The 26264-nt window shown below is 43.0% G+C and overlaps 2 protein-coding genes across 4 annotated transcripts in view; one reads left to right on the forward strand and one right to left on the reverse strand.

Moving 5' to 3' along the window:
• The first annotated feature begins 389 nt into the window (after positions 1–389).
• On the forward strand, positions 390–1883 carry npb (neuropeptide B). Its single transcript, XM_080464171.1, has 2 exons — positions 390–732; positions 1228–1883. The coding sequence occupies exons 1-2, from the start codon at positions 469–471 to the stop codon at positions 1354–1356; spliced, it is 393 nt and encodes a 130-aa protein (XP_080320297.1). The 5' UTR covers positions 390–468; the 3' UTR covers positions 1357–1883.
• The window catches only part of gnav1 (guanine nucleotide binding protein (G protein) alpha v1), a 30366-nt gene continuing 5858 nt past the window's right edge, over positions 1757–26264 (reverse strand). For 2 of the 3 annotated variants that reach the window (XM_080464168.1, XM_080464170.1), the window contains 7 exons: positions 20912–21004; positions 19777–19937; positions 17828–17956; positions 10836–10965; positions 10679–10750; positions 7375–7462; positions 1757–3098 (listed from right to left, as the gene is read on the reverse strand). In XM_080464168.1, coding sequence (XP_080320294.1) covers positions 2908–3098; positions 7375–7462; positions 10679–10750; positions 10836–10965; positions 17828–17956; positions 19777–19937; positions 20912–21004 — 864 coding nt within the window. In that variant the 3' untranslated portion in view covers positions 1757–2907. The remainder of the gene's footprint in view (positions 3099–7374; positions 7463–10678; positions 10751–10835; positions 10966–17827; positions 17957–19776; positions 19938–20911; positions 21005–26264) is intronic. The other variant, XM_080464169.1, reaches the window with a different exon arrangement.

Genomic DNA, 26264 nt, shown 5'->3' on the forward strand with positions numbered 1-26264 from the left:
CGTTTTTATGTTCGAAGTATCTTTTGTTGTTGCTGAAGCTAAGATTCAAGAGAAGTTGTCTAATCTAAGATTATTGACACTAAAAACGCCCCTTCACTCTGGCTATCTGCACATCTTTATGTTTTGACTATTTGCGTCAGAGTCGACTGAATGTTAATCCATCTCATTTTGACCTCTTTGACCGCGTCACAGCAGAAATGACGTCCCTGCGCCTCTCCAGCCCCCGTGCGCCACACACACACATCACCCACCCCACAACCATCAAACACGGATCAATACCGATCATTATCCTCCCACCTCGCCTCTGATTTGACGAGCGCCTTTGGGTCACGATAACGTCCGCCACTCGGCCTATATAAGCAGCAAAAAGTTTTCGGAACACCAGCAAAGCAAAAGTCACTGACAGACGAAACCAGCGCGACGCGCCTTCTCCTCCTCCTGCGTAAAAAGTGCCAAGCGGTCTCAGACATGGAGAGGTCGGTCAGGTTTGCCGTGGTGTGCGTCGGAGTCTCTCTGCTCATCTCCTGCCATTCAGTGGAAGCCTGGTACAAGCAGTCCACCGGGCCCAGCTACTACTCGGTGGGTCGCGCCTCCGGTTTGCTTTCTGGCATCAGGAGATCACCGTACGTCCGGAGGTCCGACTCCGAAGAGACGCTGGCGGACAGCGGGGAGACTGTAGGTAACAACGTGATTGCGGACGCCAACAGGCAAATCTCCATCCTCAAAAGCATGGTGAGTTCACGCCACGCCTAAAACTGTACTTCTATTTTATATACACAAGGAGAAAGAGACGTGCGTAAAGTTTGCTTTCCATTCAGCACCACAGACGAAGACTTGAGAGAAAGGGAAGAAGAAAAATAGGACAATTAAACATTGAAACAGACTCAGATGTCACTATTTATATCTTCTTTATTTATAAATGACTTCAACTAAATTGTCAAATTGGCAACAACTGCGTGCGTAAAAGTGGAAAAACAGCAGCGCACGCTGATGTCAACTCCCAACTGACATCAATAAAAATAGAAAACAACAAACTTAGAACAGAACATGGAATTTCTTTTCATCAACTGAGCACTGAGGAAAGAAGGCATCAAATAACACAATAAAACAATGCGATGGAGATTTTTTCAAAAGTTCCACATTTCCCCACAAACAATCAATTTGATTGTGAGTAGATGTTTTGATAAGCACATTTAACTGTGTTTTCTGTTGTCTTTATTTCTGTAGGCCATCTGCGTGAAGGACATCTCTCCAAACCTTAAGAGCTGCGAGCTGCTGCGGGACGGGACGGGCACCTTCCAGTGCAAAGCGGACGTCTTCCTCACCCTGGACTCCCTGGACTGCCTGTCCGCGTGAGTCCCGGCGGGGCCGCGCCGAGAGGAGTCCCCGTCCTCCTCCAAGTCCCGGGAGCGCAACCCCGGAAAGAAAAGGAAAAAAAAAAACCCACAAGTGAAGGAAACAAACGAGGACGGATGAGTGTGGAGGATTGGATGGATGATTGCGCACAACGATCGTCGACGATGAACCGCTGCAGACTCTGAATGTGTTCTTGTTGAAGAAGAAAACACACACAAACGTCGTTTAGTTTTTTTTTTCTCTCTTTTGTTTCCTAGACAGAAAAAAAACACGAAAAAAAATCAGTGCGAGAGCTGTTAGTTGAAACATTTTTCTTTCCATCTTTACTGTTTAACCCTTGAAATGTACCTGCGTTGCCAAACTGTATTAAACGTCTGTAAAGTCGACTGCAGAGCAAATTCCCTGGGAAGTACTTTGATTTATTTTATTTATTAAAACGAACAAACACTGGCTTTGTTGTGTGGTCTACATTTGTCTTTAAATCGTCATCTACTGAAAATAAAACAAAGTGTCTCAACTTCACACAGAAACAAAACTGTAATAATGTTTCATTTATTGAAGGACTTTCTAGTGCAGTGCACAACCATGAAATAACATTGAGAACACGGTCCGGAAGAGTGAGAAACAAAGTCAGGGAATTGGGCAAAATGCACATTTTATACAAGTACAAACAAGCATTTAAAGCACACAAACAACTCCATCTCTCAAGGCACTTGGGGGTGTTTTTCTTTGAGTATCTCCATCGGACTGCATCAGTCATTTCCATATCTCATGACTCCTGGCATCACAGTCACTGGTGTGATAGCAGTCAGTCGCTCAGGGGGGCCGTCATAACAAACTCCAGCAAAGTTTAATGCCACCCAGGTCTCGTACAGGAGCCATCATCCCATTCCACAAAACAAGGTTGATGCCTCCATAAACCGAGGAAGAATAATTGAGAGATGCTTCGGGGATAAATACTTTTCCTTAATACGTTTCCATTTCCAGTCTCGACTTTTCCAGCTTCACTGCTGACTGGTAACATAGTGAACGAATGAAGAGGCGGGTTAAAAGGAACCTCGTGTGGATGTCAAATAAACACAAACAGTGATCACCGCCTCATTAGGAGGACGTGACGCACAAGATCTACACGGTGGAGACACGTTGATGGATGAGTGGAAAACACATGATGGTATGCATGAGTGAACGCCACGCTGAGGAGGTTAACGAACAAACAGTAAATCCTCACCCCCTCACGCTGATCAAGACACAAAGAAATGGCTCAAGTCTTTTTAAGAGCACAGTCACCGGGGGACAGTCATAATGGCCTTTACTTTTAACACAAGCTCTGAGGATCAAGACAAATCTTCAACTTCCATTTGTTTCTCAGGGCTCAGAATCAAGAGACACACTAATTAAAACCCAGCACAGATCATCTGAGCTCCCAGGCTGCTTGTAGGGAGGCACACATCATGTGGATGAGCTTCAGCTGCTGCGTGACGCCTTTTTGTGCCGTTTCAGGCTTTTTTAAGCGAGACGTCCATATTTCAGAGCCGTTTCTCCTCCTGGCCGTCACAGGAGCGACACCGCCTCCAGGTTCTCCTTGATTATCATGTCCATGACCACCTGGAAGACCACCTGGATGTTGGAAGTGTCTGTCGCCGTGGTGAAGTGATGGTAGATGAGTTTGCTCGGCGTAGCGTTGAGCGAGACGAAGGTGGCGGCAATGAAGCGGGCGGCCGAGTCCACGTCGCAGTCTGCACCTGAACGAGAGGCGAGAGGGGAAACCGTCAGAGGAAAACATCCGGCGGTGAGTTGGTTCTGTTTCTCCAGCAGATACTGTATCACTGCACTACAGGAAGTGTGGTGCACGATGAATTCATACCTGATTAGCTGTTCATGACAACATAGAAGTGATAATGTCACTGGGACATATGAAGCAACGCTGTCAGTACGTCTGTGTGACGTCTGATCACTGATTCACTCATTAAGTTCAGCTGAAGGTACATCAGTTAGTTGGACACTGAATGGTGATGCACACACTTTATTTTAGTCTCTTTGGGTTTTTCAATTGCTTTAAACTTCACACACCTTCCATAAGGAGGAGATAATACAGGTTAGGCCGGTAACGTAGATTCATAGACAAATGAAAACGATAAACTGCAGCAAAAAGACCAGAGACAAACGTCCAGCATGCAGACAATCCTAATAAAGGTGTTTATTTCCACCACAGGTCCTGTGGAGTCAGACTAATGTTGACATAACGTACAGTGGGAGACGTTTAATGCTGCCATAAGGAACAGTGAGTCAGGCCCCGTTTACACGACAACGTTTCATGTGACAACACCTAATCCGTTAAAAAACAGGAGTGTGTTCACACTGCAGCGGGGGACACACGGATAACTACGCAGTTAGTATGCCGGGCCACGGGAGGGCGCTGGTGCTTGTTTTTGTAATGAAACCACACAGACTTGTGTGCAGAGAACAAAACACTATAAACGTGAAGAAAATGGAGAGAACCGGACATCCATATGAACTGATGACGCATCGGATGCTATCAGGAGTCTCAACTATAAAACTATTGACATGAACAATAAAACTAGAATACGGTTTGCTCGTAACACCAGCATAGGGCCGCATGAGCAGAAGAAACTATTTTCAATGGGGAGGGAGGGATGGCGCATGCGCAGTAGGAGTGCTCCATAGCCTCCGTCAGTCTCTGCAGGAGGGAATAGCGACCGTGAAAGAATCTTTCCATCTTGGGAGCCGGGATAAAAACTACACGGATACAGTGGATCTGCACACCGGTGTCGTGTAAACGGCCTCAGTCTTCCCCATGAACAGGAGTTTAGCCTTATAGTAACTACTGGAACAGGAAGTAGGGAGCTGCTTTCATGCAAGACAAAAACTAACTTCTAGCCATCAAAGAAACTTCTTCTGGAGCTGCTCAGTTGATGTCATACGGGTTGAAAAAGCGATTCATAATGAGCGACTGATGGGAGGCAGATTGGTTCGACTAGCCGGTAGATTCCCAGCTCAGACAGCCACACCTCCTTCAGCCAGATGAAACACACAGAAACCAAGTAATGCCGGTGAAGATCCCACCTGGAGATCCACCAGAAGTACATTTTCACATAAACTGACACCATTAAACACTTTTCACCAAATCCCAGGACTTGAACTTTCTTGGTTTGGACTATTTCACTCAGTAAACGAGTCAATTGATTTTCTTCAATGTAACACGAGATGCGATGGTGGACTGATCAAAGTGTAAGGTTACAGCCAATGGAGCGGGCTGGTTCAAACAGTCATGGAAGCGGTGGGAAGTGGGTGTTAACAGTTTTTAATCTGCTTTGAGGTATTTCAGTCCCGAAGGCTCGACCCTGCGTCAGCAGTCGCATTGCATTGTTCACCGTCATTGGTCTATTGTGTCATTTTCAAACCACAAAGCTCCAGCTGTCATAATGTTTGGTGTCAAAGTCATTAATGACACAATTGGTTTGGTCTCAATGCAGCCATTTCATTTATTTTTTAATAAAAAGCATCTTTAGATATGCAGCCTGTCTTCATGGGCAGAGGATAAAAGAATATGTTTTCCTTTATCACACAGAAATATTGTGGATAATTACTTAACATTGAGCAGTGGCTGCGGTTACCTGCCGGATCAACATTTGACATGACGCTGTCTTTTCTCTTCGGTATTTCAATCAGAGGCACTTCAGCGTAACGTCAAAATCCCTTCAGGCAGTAAGCCCCGATAAAACCCCAACAGTAGAATTTAATTTCTGTCATTATAAAACAGATTACTTCCTGGTGGTCGTTTATGAACAGCCAAACATGTGAACAGTGGGAATGTTTTCCCCACGAGCACTGGACTCTACTGATTTGCTGCTTCATTCTGATTTTATTGGTTTTATTTTTTGACTCAGTTGTTTTTCTTCATCACCAGTATTAATATTTGATTATGTTTTACTTTTGTTGGGTAATCAAAGGACAGCTATTGTGTCAGAAATAGTCACATTATTTACTTAAGATAGAATTTTTTTTAACTTCAACACTTAACAGTAAAAACACAGAAGTTCTGAAATGGTCTGGTTGTGTGGTGCTGACATGCTGCATGCTCACAAATGATGATTGTCGGTTTTGTCAATATATGTTTGTACACCAGCTTATCAGCGTTGACACGAACAAACTTCTATCCCGGTTTAGATAAAGGAAAATAGATTTCAATAACCCAGCTACACTTTAAAACAGGAAGTCTTAACTATTAATAATGTGACTTAATTATCTTAAATGTGTTAAAACAAGAAGCGAGTTTAACGAATGTACGAGCATAAAGGACACATATCTGTGTTAAAATGCAAGAATTGAAAGTAAAAAACAATAGTAAACTATTTACTGATTGAAGTACAAATACTTAGTTACTTACCACCTCTACAGTCTGGGTGTTCATGCTTAGCAGTTCCCTGTATTTAGTTCTTTAATCTGGCTGGGTGAGGTTGGTATTCTATGTTTAAAAATGAGCATGTTTCATTTGTTCTGTCTGTTCTGGGTTACTATATAGTATTTCATTGTAGATGAGGAGGATCAGAAAAAAACAACAACACCCTTTTCATCTAACTTGACCTGTTATAAAACCATGAACTCCAATCAGAGTTTGACACAAGCGGCTGAGGTAGACCGTAGCAAAGAGGAAGTGAACAGTAATTACATGGGAATAGATACGATTACTCTTCCTGCAATTAAGCGCAAGACTTCAGAATATGTAAACTTTGCCTCTTAACACCAATTAATTACAATGACAAGTCAACAGTTTAATTACCCAGCAATTATAAGCTGCAACTCAAAACCCGAAGTATACTTAAAAAGAATAAAAAACTAAACCGACTCAACAATCGTTTCCTGTGTTTCCTGTATTTTTTAAATAGATAAAATTTTACAGCTCATTGGATAAGTTTGAGGGGATGGAAATAAAAACTAAAGAAAAAGTGAGGGATTGTCTGGCGTGTCTTCACATCCGAGGTCAATGTGAAACAGACATTTGCTCTGCCGGCTGACCTCAATCCCAAATGTTTTAGCATTTTTATTGACATTTGCATTTGAGCAGCAGGGACGCAGCCACTGGAGAGCCCACCCAGACGTCTCAAGTGAAATACGGAGAAAAATAAATAAATAAAAATAACTCAGATTGAGGGAGATTGTCCTGAAATGAACCGCGCACACGTCCTCTTTCTATGTAGTTTTTAACCGTTGTTGTTTTTAATCCTTCAAAGTATTTCAGTTGGACAATATTGGTGGATGTTACAGTATTTCACTGTAAAGCTCTATTATGTTGGCTGAAGTGGTGCAGTGGTTCACACTCTTGAGTCACAGCGAGAAGATTCCAGGTTTGAGATTAGGATTCGGTTCATATAATCTCCATGTTCGATTCTTCACTTTCCTCCCACAAAGCAGAAACATGCATTTGAGGTCGATTGCAAAGAGTAAATTGGTGTGTGTGTGTGCAAATAATGAGGATGTGAGCTGTACAGTTAAATACATGTTTATCACAAATTCTACACGTAGAAAGAAAACGGTTTGAGGTAAAACACTGGTGTTAAATGAACCGTGTTTATTGCTGAGATGAAGGCCAGGGCTGTTGGATTAGGTCATATTGGGATTTTCCTCTGCTCGTATTTTCTGCGTTTTTAAAACATGGTTTTGAAAAACATTTGAAAGTCCAACAATGATCACGTGACTCCGTTTCATAGTATTATGACCTCATCAGTAAAACCCAGACTGATGCATATCCATGAAGGTAGAAATAATTCTGTGTAGTTTTATTTAAACTCGGGTGCAACCACTTAATCTTTATGTACTTCACTTTATTACCTCTGGAGTAGAAACTATTTTCTTTTTGCCTGGTGTAATGTCCAACTCAAGAGTGAAATATCCTAATTGAACCACTTCTATCTGGCTCAAGTTTCACAAATATCTGGTTGTTTGTTACTGTGCTAACAAACAAACAAACAAACCCATCTCAATTAACATCAGTCCTACCTTTAAATTGTGGCAAATACAACCGCAGGTGTCGTCCAGAGTGTAAAATCTTGTCTTGAAAAAGGTCTATCTTGTTCATGAATAAAATCTGCAATAAAAACAAAAAACAAAACAACAAACAATCAACTGAGATCACAAGAGACAACTCCTCTCAAATTAAAGGCTTCCGCTCCAGTGGGGAAGGGAAATCAATGTGAAAGATCATGAGGAAAAGGAAAATGTTGATTTGATTTGGTGACTCTTCTCTGTAAAGCTGCAATAATTGCCCAAACAATGAAACCAATAACAGTCACAATTATTGTCACTTACAGATATTCATGAAAAAAAAAAAAAAATAGAAAAAGAAAAAGAAGAAGTAAAAATCAATGGTCGTCTTGGGGGTAGATGGTGGCAGATCGATGACTTGGCAGCATGCATCATTGTGTAATCGATCCCTCATGTAGTCTCCAGTGAAAGTTCAACAAGCTCAGCGGCTCCTTTCATAAATCTGTTTCTCCAACGCTTCTTTAACTGCCTCAACTTCCGCTCTGCTGCCGCCACATTGCACGCGCACTTCTGCCTTTGTAGTCGACCAATTAAAACCAAGGCCGATAGAGGTGGCTTTTTTCCAGCCACACACACACACACACACACACACACACACACACACACACACACACACACACACACACACACACACACACACACACACACACACACACACACACACACACACACACACACACACAGATAATAAGAAGGGGGGGGGTTGAGCAGATTTTCAATGAACAGGACACGGAGCAGGACCTAGGTGTGTAATTACCACCGGCCAGCGAAAGCGAGGAGTTAATTGAGGTGGAGGTTACAAATTTTCCTCCCACATAAAAAAAAGGTAGGTATCATTAAACACTTTTGTTTAATGAGCCTGTTAGCCATGTCAATGTGCAGGCCCACACACAACCCTGAACATAAACACGTCACACGTCCACATTTAATTGCCCGTTTGGCTCTAATGAAGCCTTAAATAAGTTTTTTTTTTTTTTTTTTTTTTTTATGCTTAGAGTCGAATAACCTATGAAAAGGTGCAACGTCTTAACTTTTCCTGCCAAAATGAATCTGTAATGACCCCAAATTTATGACTGTGATGTTATCTTTTCTAACATGAAACAGTCAATTTAGGTTTCTGACGCTCAGTCGTGCTTTTATTTGTTCGGATTTGGAGCTTCCTTTCTCCAAGCAGAGATCTCGGTGAAAAGCTTTCGGGAAAAGTTGAAGAAGCACATGGGAGTTGGCGGCGGTGGAGGCGGCGGAGGCGTTCGTCAGCGTGCGGCGGCTTGTGTTTTAAGTGGGCTTCAAACACAAGTTAAGTGGAATAAATTGAACAAGCTCATTACTCGCTTGTTTTAATGTGATCATTTAGCGGAAACCAGAAAGGGAAAAAAAAAACAAGCAGAGGGGAAAATGTCAACTTGCCAAAGCTCACACTAATTACAACTGGCGGTTTAATTGCGAGTGACAGAAGACGCGGCGACAAAGGGCCGAGGCCGTGGTGCCGGTTTGTGTGGAAACAGCATTTATCAAACACATTAGTGTTATTCCTGTCCCGTGGTGTCATGGAGAACAAACGGAGGGCCACAAAGAGCTCATCCAGGAGCTCCGCCCACCGGACCGCGCTGTCAGACTGACCGGGGATTCACTGTCTGGACTTTTTGGTTTCATGACTTTTAAAACAAAAAGCTGCAGCTGCTCGTCTGTTTGTGACTTCTGACATGAAGACAAACTTAAATCGTTGTTCTAAAGAACATAAAGGAGCTTCTTCACGACAAACACACAATAATTCTTTTTCCAAAAGAGATGAACGAGGATAAAAACAGGATGTGATTCTTTTAAATTGATATTTTAATCACACTGAAACAAATTAGATGTAAATATTGTGTCTCAGTATTTCGTCGTGACCACGTTTTAAATTTGATTTCAGCATCACGTCTCATAGAGGAAGTGTCGTGTTTCTAACTGAGGAGCTTCCCCTCTTATAAAAATCATTGGAGTTGACGAAGGTAAATATCGTCCGATTCTTCACTAATCGCCGACGGGACTTGTTCTTGTTTTATTTTGCACCAAATGTTGTTGTTTTTTTATTGCCGACAGTCTGGACGGCAGGATGCCGACTCAGCACGCAGACTGATTCACTGTGAGGCTGTTGTGACGCAGGCAGTTTGTGTTTTTCTAAGTGCTCAGACTGTTTGTTGATAGAAGAAAGTTTTTCACTAAAAGTCAGCAGGTATTGTTGTAAAACATTCAATGTTCACAGAGATAGAAGCTGCCACGTCGGCGGCACTAACGTTCCTCCGCACCACCAGCGCTGGAGGCTTTGGAACATTTGGTCTTTGTGATGATGACAACCTGGACAGTTTCTCTCTTCTTCAGTCTGCAGGACAACCCCCTATTCACATTGTGATGCATCAGACACGGTGGAGTAGTGGTTAGCCCTCTCACCTCACATCTACCAACCCCCCCCCCCCCCCAAAAAACATGCGTTTGAAAAGCAGAAAAGGATTTTGTGGATCGCAGTGCAGAATCTGTTTTTAATGCTGAGCAGCCTGAAGGCCCAGAGATATCGATTATTTAACAATGGCTCTTGATGCCTACAGTTAGTTGGAGTGTTGTAATCTTTTCATATCATATATTGACATATATATATGAGTATATATCATATTTTCACGCTGAGGCAAATGTTTTTTCATGACGTTACTTCGGAGTTCTAGATGACATGTTTGTCTGACAAGCTTTACTTCTATGAATGAAATGCTGCCTCGTTTTAAATCTCGTTATGTTATTGGCAACATAATCAGTGGGGAAAGAAATCTCAGATCCAGATCCAAATCCGGATTTTCCCATTTTTTTGTTGCCACATGTCCCAACGTTTGCAGATGTGTTGGTGCCATCAAATTCCAGTGTGCCAGGTATGTCATCACAAAAAAGGAGAGTTTCTCGCCTGGCCAAGCTCGTCCAAAGTCCTCTGATCTGTGTCGATGTGTAATCGAGAATGAAATATTAGAAAAATTATTCTATTCAGTCTTTTTATTTCTAGGACTAACCATCAGCCCAGCAACTGGAGAATTCCACTGAAAAAGCAGATTTTGGACAACATTTGATTCAGCAGTATTTGTTTCCTGTGACGGCACTCAGATGATTTTAAAGTAAGTGATCAAGGCTCTTATAATATTCTTGTGCAAATTACCAAGAGAAAAGAAAAAAACCCTATAAATGTGAGTTGTGGCGCAGGCGTTCCTCCTGAGCGTCTGTGTAGTGACGGGTTTCTCACCATGGACGTGCTGCGGAAGAACACGTTATTGCAGATGGAGGAGAAGAGCTTCATGCTTTCCTGAAGACGATTCTGCAGCCAAAGAAACAACGGTTTTGGATGAATAAACACAATTTCTCTCACATCGGCAGGCAGTGTGATTCAGCTCAGCTCGTACCGTAGACGAATCCTCCATCAGCGTCATGTCATAGCCGCTGAGCGACACCACGAACAACACGGCCCGGACGTCCTCGAAGCAGCCGATCCACTTCCTCCGCTCAGTTCTCTGGCCTCCAACGTCGTACATCCTGAACACACGCAGAAAATGACAAAGTCAGATAGATGGTAGAAGCATGGATGCAGAGGGGGGAGGGGGGGAGGGGGAAGCACCGGTGAGAGACATCTTTAAAGATAACATGGAAGTGGAACGATCCGCTTTTGCACGTTTCTTTCGTTCGCATTTGTTCTGATTAAAAAGTCATTGAGTGAGTTTCGGGGTCACATGGTGGCAGAAGAAGGTTGAAGGAGCTTAGGAAGTTTCTCATTGGGATTCAAACCTGGATGGTCTTACTGCCACTGCTTCACTTTGTACTGAAACACAGCCAGTATTCATGCTGGAAGCTTCCCACTGCAGTGATTTAAACTCGTTGACAGACGGAGTGTCGACTGCTCCAGTAGGGAAGCTGAGCAGACGTCAGCTTCACTTCCATCCTCAACCAGCGCAAATGACGCAAAAGATGCGGGAGTGATGGATGATGATGATGAAGATGCAGAGAAATGGCTCCAGAGCTGAAACCTCATTATATCATTCCGTCCACCAAGGACATAATAAAATCATCGGCGTATATTTGCTTGTCTGTTTGTATGTCTGTTAGCAAGTATATCTCAAAACTACTGCACGGATTTTGTCTAAAGTTTCACCATAGATAGAAATTAGATTCCATTCAATTTTGAAGGTGATCTGGAACCTGTTTGGGGTTTTTTTGTGTGGTTTTTTTTGAGTCCAGGTCCACCCTCGGCGGTCGTCAGAAATCTCTGATAGCTCTTGTTCATTCTGTTGTTGGACGCAGAAAACTACCATGAGGATTCGCCGGCTGCTTGTGGATCTCATCCTTCAAACCAGAAGGACTTTTAGATCCTACGTGGTCAATGACCTTTAACCTCCCATGGACACTGAAGTTTGCTTAGGGGATTTGAAACAACTATATTAGGTTGGACCAGGGGACCTTACTGTGTTTTTTGTTGTTTTTTTTCCACAGGGTTCTTCGGTTCCCTTCCACAGTCTGAAAACATGGGTTTGAGTTTGATCGTTGACTTGCTCACCGACGTGATTGTTTCTTTTTTTGACTGTTAAATGCACATGGAGATTCTTGAACCTCATCTGCTTTCTGATGCTGTGTCGGAGCTGAGCTGTATTTGTTTTTATTTATTTTTTTAAATGGGAAAAAAAAAGCTTTTATGAAACTGCAAAATGTTTTGGCCAATAAACCCAAAAGAAACGGACTTTAAAAAATCCTGAACAGCAGCAGAAAATATTCCCCGTCTGCAGAAATGTAATCTAGTGTTAAAAATACTGTTAAAAAAAAAAAAAAAAAGTGTCGAGAATCTTTATTCATCAAAGTGCTAGAAGTGAGATGGTGAATAAACATCAGAATAATAGGATTGAATTAGCATAATGATAAGAAAAACCAAAGTAGCATTTGAAGGAAATCTCAAATAAGATGTGAAAATAGAAACTAAAGAAAAAAGAAGAAATAAGCACGACGTGTGCTCAGAAATAAAAAACACATCCACATTGTTGTGCTGGACCCAGGTGCCTCTGATTCTGCACACTCAATCAGGAGCGCTCAAGAGTGTAAACACACACACACACACACACACACAGCTGGAATTCACAGCAACATAATTACTTTACAAACAGCGTTTTAATCCAGATTCACTCTTCTGGGTGTTTTGTATGATTGAGCAGTGCGAGTCTGTTCATTCATTATTCATCCGGGCGACAGTGAACGCACCGACGTGCCTAAATAAACCTGTCTGTGTTTGCTGGTAAGTATGTGAAAGGACATCTCATTGTGACAGGCATGTCCTTTATCAGGATTCAATTTCCAGTAGGAAAGTGTGAGGCTGCGTCGTCTCCGTGTTCATGACCTTCCATACCGATGCTGCAGCCCGCCGGGCCACCGAGGGGGAACTCTAATCAATGGCAGATTGTATCGGTTCCCGATAAGGTCGGATATTTCTCAAATATGCGATTTACACTTACACAGGCACACGCCAAGAGGAGAGCACCCCCCCCCCCCCCCCCGCCCCCCGCCCCCCGCCACCACCACACTCACCCCCCCTTTTCAATTTCCACCAAGACAATCACAGAGAGCGGAAAGGTCAACGTTCTCCAGCAGGATGAAAGAGAGAAACACGACGGGAATCAGAGCAGAGAAAGATCAGTTTGTCTCACTTCATCCAGTCTCAGAGCCAGATGTGTCTCCTGTCAGATTCCCCATCAGCATCTATCGAGGCGACGCAGCTCTGCACAGCGAGAGCCAATGAAGACGCCGGAACCGACGCACAACAAGGGAAACAAGCAGATCTAACAAATCTAACCTTCCTCATAGAATCATTGGTGCCACTTCACCAGCAGAATGTAAAAACATCACGTAGATGTAAAGTGTTATGACTTGAGAACAGACCATAGCTAAAAATGGATTTTCAATAAGTAATTACAAAGGGGGTGAAGGCAGAGGAGGCTTAATGTTAAGATGAGAGCAGCTCTACAAAGGGAACCCCACAAGACGAGTGGGAAGTATCTGCTGGAAGATGAACCGCTGAAGACCGCAACTTAAAGAAAAGATCCGTTTACAGAACCGAGCGAGTCCGTTGCTCTGAGGTAAGTCGGTCTGTTGGACAATCAAAACGTTCCATCCATCTTCTTTACTTCAGCTGCATCACATCCAAAGCTACAGAACAATTTAGACTCATGTCTCTGAGCACACGCAGCGTGAGAACATGAAAAAGTGACACTGAATGGACAATTTCTTTTAACTTTAAAAGCTTTCTAAAAACAACAGATTTTAAAATTTAAATTTTTTTAGATTCTGACAAGAACTTACAACACTGAGCTGCGTTAAAAACTTGAATGGACCTAAATACATGAAGACGTCTGAGACTTAACAAAGAGTAAATGTCTTTTTGAGATCGTCCTCCAGTCATCCAAATACATGTTTATGGGGTTAATTGGTGAATATTAAATGCTGATGGCTTCTGTGATAGATTGCTTACCGATCCTGGAAGGTTCATCACCTTTTGACCATTGTCAGCTTTTGTCCTCTAACCAATAAGCTTATTATCAATTTTAATATAGTTTTTTTTTAATAGATGTTAAGAGAGATGGTCTTCTGGCTCCTGCCACAGTGAATTGTGACACGTCTTATGCTGCATGCGGTAACATAATTGCAGCAATAACCTTTTTTATATTTTGTATTATTTGGATGCACTTTTTGCCCTGTGATGGACTGGCAACCCGTCCAGATCAGCTCCAGACCCTGAAACCCTGAGTTTGATAAAGAAGGACGGAGATTTTAAAGGTTCTTAATTTAGGGGACTTCCTAAATGACAATAGTGTTTCCATTCATTTCCCCGAAGCGTGTGACGAGTCGACTCTACTGTCACCAGACGAACTCCAGAGTAAACCTCCAGCTGGTTTCTGGACCATGTGACTCCAATGTGACTGCAACACGTCAATATGTTGCTCTACTTCTCTACTTTACAAATCAGTTTGACAAACTTTTGACTGAAAAGAATAAAGTGCCTGTCCAGTTCACAAACTATCCTCACTTTCTTCCTGTGGAGCATCTCTGTTGACGTCACCCACCCACCCCCGCCCCCCGCCCCCCTCGCTTCGCCTCATCTGCAGCATCGTGATGGTAATTATCAGAGCGGCTCGCGTTAATGACGCGGGAGACAAGACTCAAGATCTTTATTACGCTGAGACGTCAAAGGTCAGAGGAGACCTTTGTATGATAACTAGGCTGTGTCTGGGTGGAAAGTTATGAGGGTGCACACACACACACACACACACACACACACACACACACACACACAACCAGTTTCATCATTTCACTGTTGATTAATTGCATGAAAATTACATAATAAAATGTGGAGTTAATTCATTGATCCGTCAGCGTGTGAAATCTGCAGTTTACAAAGGTGTGTAAAACATGCAGCCTCCGGCGTCACGTACAAAAGGTTCATCCATCTCGTTAAATGCAAAGGAAATCCTTTGGAGAAAATTTTCAAATTTGAATCACAGTAAAATTTTATACTGCGCAGCTGATGACTTCGGCTGTAATTTTGAAGGGTTAGCACTTATGGGCTCAGTAAGGACCTGGTTTATTGGTGAAACCCATCATGTGTGACCTGCCGTTGAAAAGAAGCACCTGTACAAAATTACCATTAAAACATAAGTAAATAAAGACAAATTTTAAGAACTGTGTGTTTAAGAGGAAAAATACAGTCAGTAAAGTTTTTCCATTTCTGTACGTTCAATTAACCCGGTGAATTTCAGCTTTGGAAATGTAAACCAACAACATTCAAGTCTTTGGCACTGCAAAAAGTCTAGTATTGTTAGAATATGAGGAAATTAGGGGACGTAAGTCACTAATTTGTTTTTGCTGTAAAAACTCTCATATATTTTGCAGTGATTACCGAGGTTATTCTTCTACCAATGGAACATTTCCACTGAAAATGTTCCATTGCGGCTCGACGCGAGACATAAAACAATGAGAGTGGAGGGCTCAGATGCTGGCGCTGATGAGAAACTTTAAGTATGGAGCAGAGAGAGACCAGCCCCTGAGCGGGTGGAGACAGTCTCACATCGTGTTCGCCACAAGTGCGTCTCAATATCTACAAAATGACACCGAGCTGGAACATAAAAATCCACTCCGCTTTCTCCAATCTCGGCTGCCTTTCAAACGATACCAACAAAACGGTTAGAAAGTTTCTCATATTTTAAGAACCAAAGCTAATCGAGGACAATGGGTTTCTTCGTCAATAAGTTTAAAGACTACATGCTTTCCACATCTGAATAGAATAACTCTCCTCGTGACAAACACAAACCAGCTTCTCTCCCAAATCCCTTTAATATCCAAGTTTGAAATAATTACATTAACGTATGCTAAGCTCCTCATCAACCCCGAGGGTCGACATTTTCAAGTCGAAGACAGAAAACCACACACACGCACACACACACACACACACTCTTTGTGTCAATTAACTAAAATGGAATAATTTATGTGCTCAGAATTCAGGCAGATAAGACCGAGGGTGAAAGAGGAGGCTCGGGACGAGTGACGTCTGCAAGAAAAAAAAAAAACCCAAACAACAAACAAACAGCAACCTGCTTCAGTGCGATGTGACGCCATCAGTAAGTCTGCGAGGAAAAAGTGGCTTTTATCTGCAGACGGCAGCAGATTCGGTTACGATCAAAGAGTTTCAAACTTTTCCTGGAGTGAAACGCTTGATGAGACGGAGTCAGCAGCGTCCACAGACGCAGGGATGTGACTCAAACGCCCCAGACTGAAGTCAGCGGCTGACAAACAGGCTCCGTCAAACGAGGTTAGTATGCTAAACACGAGCCAGATGAACAGCGGAGGTAATGTGTTTTATTAGTTTCATTCCAGATGTCGAGCAGCGATGAAGGACAGGTAGATATTGTGTCACCATGAAGGTGTGCGTGCTCCTCAGGTGGAGATTACGAAGAGAAAGAGGAGATATAATCTGATTGTCCTGAATACGGTGACAGATAATAATTCACTCAGCACACACCAACTCCCGCACAGAGAACAACTTAACTGTTAAAGTATTCTGTGATGGAAGATAAAAACAACAACAATTAAAGTCTGGAACTTGGCTACATCTGCATTTTTTAATCATAAAAAATTGCATCAAAGTCAGATTGAGATCATAAATATCAATTCTATTCAAATCACAGATTTTCTGTTTCATGCTGGGAGGAATTGGAAGCAGGTTGAGCAGCTTTGCTTTGCTGTTTTTATGAAATATTTGTGTGGGTTTTGGTCAAATACATATAAAATCCTCTGCGATCTGTCTGAAGTGTGACTTTCTCCTTCATTCTTCTGGTTTAACTGATTCTGTGAGGGTCATTTTTGGTAACCTGGGTTGTGTTAAGTGTATTTATCCATGTGTCGTCTACAACACTACTAGAAGAGTCACCATTTAGCCTACGGGGCATTAGTTTGGATGACGGGAGGAAGTTAGAACAGAGCTCCTGCAAAAACCCACACACAGGAAGAAAATGCAATCCTGGAATCAAACCAAAGTCTCCTGGCTGTGTGGACACAGTCCTAACCGCTACACGACTCCATCTCCTTAACAATGAACTGAATGGGTTAAATGCCCCAAGAGGATCAAAGAACTAAACTTAGAGTTAAAACTAACCCAGTGGAAAACCCCTTTGCTATTTATTCAAAAAAGAAATGAACTTTCTGTTGAATTAAATGCTTAAATTCTGAGTTATTCATCACATGCAAATAGAACTTTATATGACTTCATGCCTTGATAAGACAGCAGTAAACACTATTTGACTGCTATATCACCAAAACCCAGCAATAATACTCATATTTGAACTGTGAAAATCTACCAAACAGGATCTAACTAGAAAATCATAATAGAAAAAAAAATTGTTATTATTTCGCTTTATCGTATTTGTATTTGTCTGGCGGATATGGGATTACCGCTACTGACATTTAGCTGTTCACCAGTCACAAAGCCACAGTTCATTAATATCTATGAGCTGCCACGACCATCAGGAAAGCAGCTGATTGGCTGGCAGACGGTGCAGAAGGTGTCATGATGTGACAGCGGCTCATTGATCAGATGAATGTGTTGATCTGACATGAGCCTCCTGAGCTCAGATGCCCGCCCTCTGCTGCTCTGCTGATAAGGCCGAGCCACCGGTGCCTCTGAACGAGCGCGTGAGCGTAAAGACAAGGGATAGGTGCCGTATTGACATATTGAATGGGGGAGCCCATCTCCACCACATGGCTGGAGTCAGAGATAAGAGCGCCGCAGCTGAAGAAGTGAGGGAAGTTTGTCCAGGTGGAAGTTTGTCTCTTTACATCCTCATTTGCGGGGAAAGTGACGGGCGTGTACCTGAAAATGAGGTGGTTGACTTTGAACTGCGTCTCGATGACTCCCGTCGTCCTCAGTCGCACTCGCAGCACGTCCGTCTCCGTGGGCACGTAGTCGGAAGACGTGATGCGGCTCATGTTCTCAAAGAAACTAGTGAAGACATGAAGGAGCGGCGGGAGGGGGCAGAAAGGTTGAAGACGGAGGGGAAACAAGGGGAGGAAGGAAATTAATAACTTGCAGACAAACTTGAGATCAAACGAGAAGTGGCGTGTCAGTTCCATGTTTGTCGGCTCGTGCGCCGAGCGCGGCGTGGCGGTGTCGGCTGCCAGGTGTCGGGTGGGCTGTGTGGTGATAAGGCGGCGGCCCTGCCCAGGGGGCCACAGCGCCTCATCACCATGAATATTCACACCCTGGTTTACCATAATAACACACTGAGGCTAAGCTCCCAAACACAATCCAGCTATTAACACCGCCGGTGTGATCAACTGTATCATGTGTGTGAGAGCATGCAGGGGGCTGCCATCTTTAAGAAACACACACACACACACACACACACACACACACACACACACACACACACACACACACATAGAGGTACCTCCACCTATCTGAAGTGACTGTGACATTCTCCAGCAGTCAACCTGAATCAGTTTCTTTGAAAGTAACACACATCCTGCTGGACACACACACACACACACACACACACACACACACACACACACACACACACACACCACCACACACACACACACACAGAACAGAAAGACACATGAAAGTGGCTTTTCAACATAATTTTTTTCTACGATTTGCTTTTGTTTTAGAGGTCAAGGATCCTTGTGTGACAGCTATTCCATAAAAAAATGATCTAATTAATGCAACTATAAAAAAACAAAAGCAATTTTGGATTAGTTTTCGTGTTCTATTTTCATCACTATACTTAGAAACCACTAAAGATCACAAGTTTGTGCAACGATGTGTCTCATATGAAAACGCCACAAAATGACATCAAAAAGCTCAACTCAGTGCCTCTTGCTCGTGTGTTCCCTCTTTTGCTTTCATAGTTCTCAGAAACTGACTGTAAATGGTAAACATGCAGTAGATTTTACTGCATGAGCAGCCTCAACATGTTTTTCTTTACCAGTCACATCCACTCACACCGTAATAGTGACAACCGCCATACCCCATATCCCAACTATAGGTTCAGTGTTTTACTCTAAAGACAATTCAACAGGATGAGATCCCTCCACAGACTTTGGGACTAAACAAAGACAGAGCCCCACATTCATCCCACCCTGAAGAGGTTGGATTAAAAACAATCTCAGTCTCACTGATCAGAACCTTTCAGACACAACTTCAGACGACTCCCAGAAGCACATAATGTCAACAAGAGTCCTCTCGCACACTGTGCGCCGCGTCCGTGTGTGGAGGGAACAGGTGACGTTGATGAACGGTGGTTCTCGGTGGGGATCTGGGGAGCCTGTCGGTGTGGATAAGCCCCGAGCCGAGGCCTCGGAGCTGGGCAGAGGATGAGAGGCGACGGCCTCCTAGTGGGTCTCTGCTTCGTCTTACTTTCAGACCCACGCCTGCATTTCACACACACACACACACACACACACACACACACACACACACACACACACACACACACACACACACACACACACACACACACACACACACACACACACACACACACACACACACTACAGTTTTAATCACTTGTTTATCGTGTTCATACTTTTCCGTTGGCCTGCATGATGCATTTTCACTCCCTACACCCAGATGTTAATTTAACATGCATTGTTGTCATGTAGATCCTCGTATTTGCCAACTTCTGGTCTCTCCACGCCCCAGAGCATTAACTCCTAGTGACAGCCAGCACCTGGCTGAGCATCAGCCGTTGATTCCAGCTAATTAGACCCCCGCATCTCCTCAGCCCAGCGTGAGTGTGCTGCTGGAAGAGTACTCACTACAGCGCTGAGTCGTTCAGCTCGAACTCGTATCCCCGGGCGGCCGCCGCCCTCACCCCCTGATCGGCCCACAGACAGAACAGGGCGTGGCTCACGAAAGGAAACAGCACATGTTCCTCGTCAAAGCAACGCCCGCAAGACAGGACCGAATGGGCATGGACCTGCGAGAGGAGGACGGAGGCAGAAATAAGGATGGAGGAGTATGGGGGGGAAGCAGGGGGCATGGAAAACAGGAAGTGAGTCCTAAATGATAGAGGAAAAAAATCACAAATTAAAGACAGCAGGATGTGCTGAGTGGGTGGGTAACATTTGAGCACTGACAACTTTGACAAAGTTAAAATCTAATCAAACTTCTCAATGAAACCACCCACATGATACTGCGCTCTCTCATCATCCCAGCATTTTGTGTGTGTGTGTGTGTGTGTGTGTGTGTGTGTGTGTGTGTGTGTGTGTGTGTGTGTGTGTGTGTGTGTGTCCCTCACTAACAGTGAGTGCCAAGATGCTGCCCTCTTGTGGTGACTGTGGTGCATTGGAGCAGCAGGACGAGGTCGTGCACTCATACTTTTCTCTAATTCATAAATAATGAAGTTGAATATTGAGCCCATTGTTTATTTCGTTGGTTCTTAATTCACTTTAATTGTTTAATACTCTTGAAGATATCTGACGGGTTTGAATAAATTACAAATTAACAAAAACACAAACCTTTTTGTTCACTTTTCTATTTTTCTTTTAAACAAAGCACATTTTAAATATATTTTTTAACATAGCAAAACCAGTATTGTGCCTGATAGTTGAGGATTGAACGTCTGACACCTGTAGAGTAGCTGAATCATAACTACTAAAAGCTTATTCAATTAAAACTATGTCAGGTGAACATGTAGTTGATTTGATCCTAAATTCCGACACAATCAAAAGAGAAAATGTAACCGTGTTTGTGATTTGATCTGACTGCGAACGGTGCTCTGAAACATTGCATAGTCTCCAGCATTTTCTTCGAGTCTCTCACACTCAAGGTGAAGACATAATCACCGGAGAATTAGTCACAACGTTTTGTTTTAGCTCTGACTCCTGCTCACTTCATGCACTTTGTGTTTGTGCTCCATCAGAAGCTACATGAGAAAAGATTTGGGGTTACCTTGTTTCTGCTGTTGGCCAAGTTGATGCGGAGGATGCCCATTCCATGGAGGACAAACTTCATGGAGGTCAGCAGGTTGTCCAGCACCGCAGGCTGCAGAACAATAAAGATCAGAGGTCAGCTACAACACAAACGGCTGATTTGGTGCATCATTCATGATTACTGGGAGAATAAATGTGCACAGTCAAACTGTGATGGAATACACTATCAGATCTTTGTTTTGAATTATTGATTCACGTCTCACCAGGGATTGTGTGGGATTGTTCTCCAAATTGATGCAAGAGGGAGGCTGTGCACGAGCTGCTGGCTTCCTCAACCTTTGGTTAACTTCATAACTCATTAAAACTTCAAGACAATGATTTTCTTTTTGTGTACAGAAGCAAAGCGATTAACAGTGGAAAGCGCTTTGGGGGTTGCAAGCGGTGGAAAATAACACGATATAAGTGAAGTACATTTACCATTTACCATATGCGATCTTTTAATGAAAGCAGCGGCTTTCCTGATTCCTGCAATGAGGTCGCGTTGTTTTATTTTTAATAGGATTAGTGGACCGAACGAAACACTGTGAACCAGAACAGAAGATTGCAGCAATAGGTTGCAGGGAAAGCTGGATTCTTTTTTTTTCTCCAGTAAAATAACATCGACAACAAATCCATCCAGTAAACCGGTGAAAACATGAACCTGGTTGTCCATATTAAATTTAGCTAAAAGTTGTTAGACACAAGTTGTTTAGAAATATACTTCTACTACTTCAGAGTGAAACATGAAAAAATGGCTTCTGGAATGCACAAGAACATGAAGTATGCGGGTGTGTGGAATTTTCAACTTAACTTACTTATAAATGTATTTATAAACTTAATCATAAATGTAATGTCCCTGTAACATATAGAAACTGTGTGTGCGTGTGTGTGTGTGTGTGTGTGTGTGTGTGTGTGTGTGTGTGTGTGTGTGTGTGTGTGTGTGTGTGTGTGTGTGTGTGTGTGTGTGTGTGTGTGTGTCTGCAGTGGCCTGTCTTCACCTGAGAGGCGGCAGTGCTGCAGTGGTTTATGTCTGAATTGAGCCGTTTGGTGTTTTTCACTTCCTCTTTTTCACCATTCATGTCATCCAGGGATGTGGAGCTTCATCACACTGCAACTTCACATGATGGAAACGCAGTATTTCCATCTTATGACCAATAAATTGTATCCCTATTGCATTGTTGTTGTTGTTTCAGGAAACCAGGAGGTTTGAAGGTTGATATTAAAATTCGAAAAGTGAAAACAAAAACAAAATACAGTGACTCACACTCTGCTGCAGGCTTCCCTTTCTTTCCCTCCCTTCACCTTTGCCCTCATTATGAACGTTTCCTCCCACGGTGACTCCGAGATGAAGATCACTTTAGTTTTGTATCGTGGATCGAGGAGAGAACTGGCTGCACCTCCGATAACATGAAATAACATCTTTTGTAGCTTTTTCCAGAAAGTGATAAAGTGCTGTGTGTACAAGATGTTTGAGCAACTCAGAGGCAGTTGACCAACCGGCTTAAAGCGGCCGCGCAGAGCCCGGGACCCACAGGGGCCATTTGTGTGGAAACCTGAATCCATTGTGAGTCATGGAGTAAGCTGACACTCTGTTATCACCTGTGTGTGTGTGTGTGTGTGTGTGCGTGTGTGTGTGTGTGTGTGTGTGTGTGTGTGTGTGTGTGTGTGTGTGTGTGTGTGTGTGTGTGTGTGTGTGTGTGTGTGTGTGTGCGTACATGTGTGCCAAAACGTTTGAAACGATGGCAGTTTTAACCCTTTAAAAGCCACAAACCAAAACACATGAGAGGGGATCAGGTCAACCCTACAGGGACTTATTGAATTTTTAAATTATTTTTTAACTGGGATCTTTTAAAGTCCCAGGAGTAATAAATTAACACCATGAAGTGTTTTTCACTTGGAATGAAAACCGTGGGGAAAGTATAAGACCGACCAAAATCTAACAATTTGTTGCTTCAAAATAAACACTATTGAGGAATACAGTCCCACAACATAGTCCGTTAATTGCAGCAACGGTTGCTAAACATGCCCCCAATTTGTCTATTGTCAGTGTTTTATGGGTAATCTGATGAAGTAACTGCATTAACTCGGAATAGGAGTCGCTTTTTCTTTTTCTTTTTTTTAAGTAAAAACATGTATAAACAAGTATTTAAGTTACTGTGCAGGAAGGAAGTCTCCAGCACAGAGTGTCCTGCTTTGTAATTCACACAAATCCTTAAAAAACTTACACAACCAGCACCTTCAAACATGTTGCGCAACTATTTTCAACATGTTGTGAGATTGTCATGAACTCATCACGGCGAGTTTGGAGGCGTAAAGGAAGAGGTCAGGAAGTTACCGGGATTGGCACCTTGTTCGCTGTGACGCTTGTGAAGACAGACTTAATTATATTCACACAAACACATTATGGGGACTGCTCGTCCTTGCAGGGACAAAAAGCAACTCCTTCTTTGAATAAGAACACAGATTGCATGTCAGGACTGGATATAAAAAATCACTGTAATTTCAATGTAATATAAACTATATGAAAACAAAGAAAATGGACTGATATCTAAGAAAACACGTGTCTGTATTGGAGGGGGAAATGTTTTTAAGGCAAGCAGCAGCAGGTTTTGAGGTTGGACTAAAGTTAGGGTTAGGCAGGTAATAGTTATATGACTGAGGTTAGACTTCAGGTGGTAATCTTCTGACAATGACAGAAGTTTCCATCTTACTTCACCACACATTGCTGCTACGAGGTACAGCCGCTTACAACCAAGAGAAAAAGCAGCAACACACAGAAAAAAAACCGATGTAACCGTCAAAGAGCTTCAGCAAAACAATAGTTATCAAATTCCCAGGGAGGTGAGGTGACCACATCCTCCATCCACTTCCACAACAAGCTTGTTCCCCTTCAATGCTGCCGGATTCTTGGTTCACTTTATTTCCTGAAGGCACCTGTTGAGTGCGAGGTACAGGAAAACCTTATCATTATGCATTGATGGACGTCAGGAGATGTCACCTCCAGTTCAGTGGCGAGCGGCACTGTGATATCCACATTGTAAAATCCCATCCATAGGGGACTTAACTCTGCAGGAAATGAATGTAAGTCTATGGATTATTACCAGAAAGTCATGAATATACAATATGTGTGTGTGTGTGTGTGTGTCAGTTAGAGAGGAAGTCTCTCGCACCTTTTTAACCTTTGCTTCCTGCAGGCGGACGCAGTTTAAAAGCATTGTGGGAACTTTGTGCGTCAGCAGACATTTAATGAGTCTCATTACAACAGCATAATCTCTAAATCCACCCAGACACACCGGAGTGCTCTGGACCTGATCGGCTCCCTCGGCACAAAGAATCGGACAGAATTTGCTTCACAACAACAAGAGAAAGATTGTGGCAGAACTGCAGGGAGCCTGATATTTAATCATTAACCACAGGCCGCTCTGCTGCAAATGTGTAACCATGTACACAATGTGGCTGTGTTTTTTTTTCTTTTTTAACTTTAGTGACCTGGAGAACTCACAGGCAGATGTTTTAGTGAGGAAGCTCCAAGATTTCTGGTATTTTCCAGACGTCATACAAACACCTGGATCAACGAAGGCTCCAAACTCCATTTCATCAGTATCGCATTAACACACACCAACACACAGACTCTGAGTTATGCGCTTTGGAGGAGAAGAAAGGGGAGAATCTGAGTCCATCAGCCTGTCTGAAGTAAAAAACCGAGACCACGGCCTCAGGCTGCAAATAAGAGAGGGATGAGCCTCTCCAACGGGCCGTCCTGACACCATGCAAAGCCGCCTGGCAGAGACACAAAGACGAATAAAGACATGGAATTCTGTATTTGCTCCCCTCCTGGGGGAGGATAAACAAGACGTGTGCAGGAATAAGGAATTCAGTTCGAACAAATCAGCAGTTCAGTTCAAGGTGAGATGTTTCAATATGATGGCTGGGGGAGCATCACTAAAATGGGAAACTATGTGAACAGATAAAACACTGAGATCATGCAGTGTGTGTGTGTGTGTGTGTGTGTGTGTGTGTGTGTGTGTGTGTGTGTGTATGTGTGTGTGTGTGTGTGCGTGTGTTTGCTGTGGGAGGCTGGGATAGTCAGGGAAGGGAAGGGAAGGGAAGGGCTTGGAGGGTGAGTGTCATTTTTCCACTGAAAATAAGGGCGTCACCTGAGAACAAAGAACCCAACTGACAACGAGGCAGGTTGAAAATGTGGGCATTCATGTGTGCACATGTCAAACGTGTTTCAAACTGACTTACACAGCAAATGTTAAAGACATCTAAAGATGACATCGACCCAATCAAACAGGGATTTAAAGTGAGAGGAGACATGACGCAGCAGTGACGACAGTTCAGGACTAATCTTCGAACATCAGTTCATTTCCTGCTTTTTACAGACACGAATGGAGACATCGCTCTATGAACACTTTACAGATCTCCAGTCCGTCGCGGGGCAAACACACAGAGGCAAACAACCACACACACTTAATGCATGTTGTTGAACAAAAAAAAAGATCAAAAATCCATTCAGACACAAAGAGAAGCGTCTCATAAAACACGTGTGTTTAGCCACCAGAACTGAACCAAGATCTTGTTCTTGCTGTGAGGCAACAGCGCGAACCACTGCAGCACCGTGTCACTAATACTCACACCAGTCATACTTCATAACATCACTATCAACTTTACAATTTGTACAATTTACCAAAAATAAAACATAAAATGATGTTTTCAAGGCTCAAACCTGAGATTTTTGGTAGAATTATGAACTGTGCAAATAAGTTTGTGTGTGTGTGTGTGTGTGTGTGTGTGTGTGTGTGTGTGTGTGTGTGTGTGTGTGTGTGTGTGTGTGTGTGTGTGTGTGTGTGTCGTGTTCCCGACGCCTTCCGGCCACCAGGATTAAGTATCGGCTCCTCGAAACACTATCGGATAAATGGATGTTTTACGTAACGTCACCTTAAAGTTTTGTTGCCAAGTGAATGCTCAGTATTTTAACCCTCCATCTGCCAGTAGACTGACGTGACCGCCGCTGGATGCGACAAACTAAGTGTCAGCTCCTGTTTTTGTTTTGCGAAACCTGAACGATCTTGAATTCTCAGTCCTTCACGGTACAAACACACACTCACATTCCCACCGGAGATCAGTTTACAGTTAAATGTGTTTTTGAAAAGATGGGGGGATGGATCAGGATCAGGCATGTTACAATAGATTGTATTTATAATATGGTGGAAGGTCCAATCATTCATCTCTGTACTATCTGTGTAGTTTTGGATATATTGTGGAGAATCAACTGTAATTTACAGATGAACGGATGACAGAGGATTTTCGATCCATCGATGTCGGCTCTT

The sequence above is a fragment of the Lipophrys pholis genome (assembly GCF_963383615.2).
Source record: "Lipophrys pholis genome assembly, chromosome: 5".
In the NCBI taxonomy this organism is placed as follows: Eukaryota; Metazoa; Chordata; class Actinopteri; order Blenniiformes; family Blenniidae; genus Lipophrys; species Lipophrys pholis.

Excerpts from the sequence above, each read along its gene's own strand:
- npb (XM_080464171.1), top strand. The coding sequence starts at position 469 with ATGGAGAGGTCGGTCAGGTTTGCCGTGGTGTGCGTCGGAGTCTCTCTG. Across the intron at positions 733-1,227 it reads TCTCCATCCTCAAAAGCATG|GCCATCTGCGTGAAGGACAT; the intron begins GTGAGTTCACGC and ends TTATTTCTGTAG.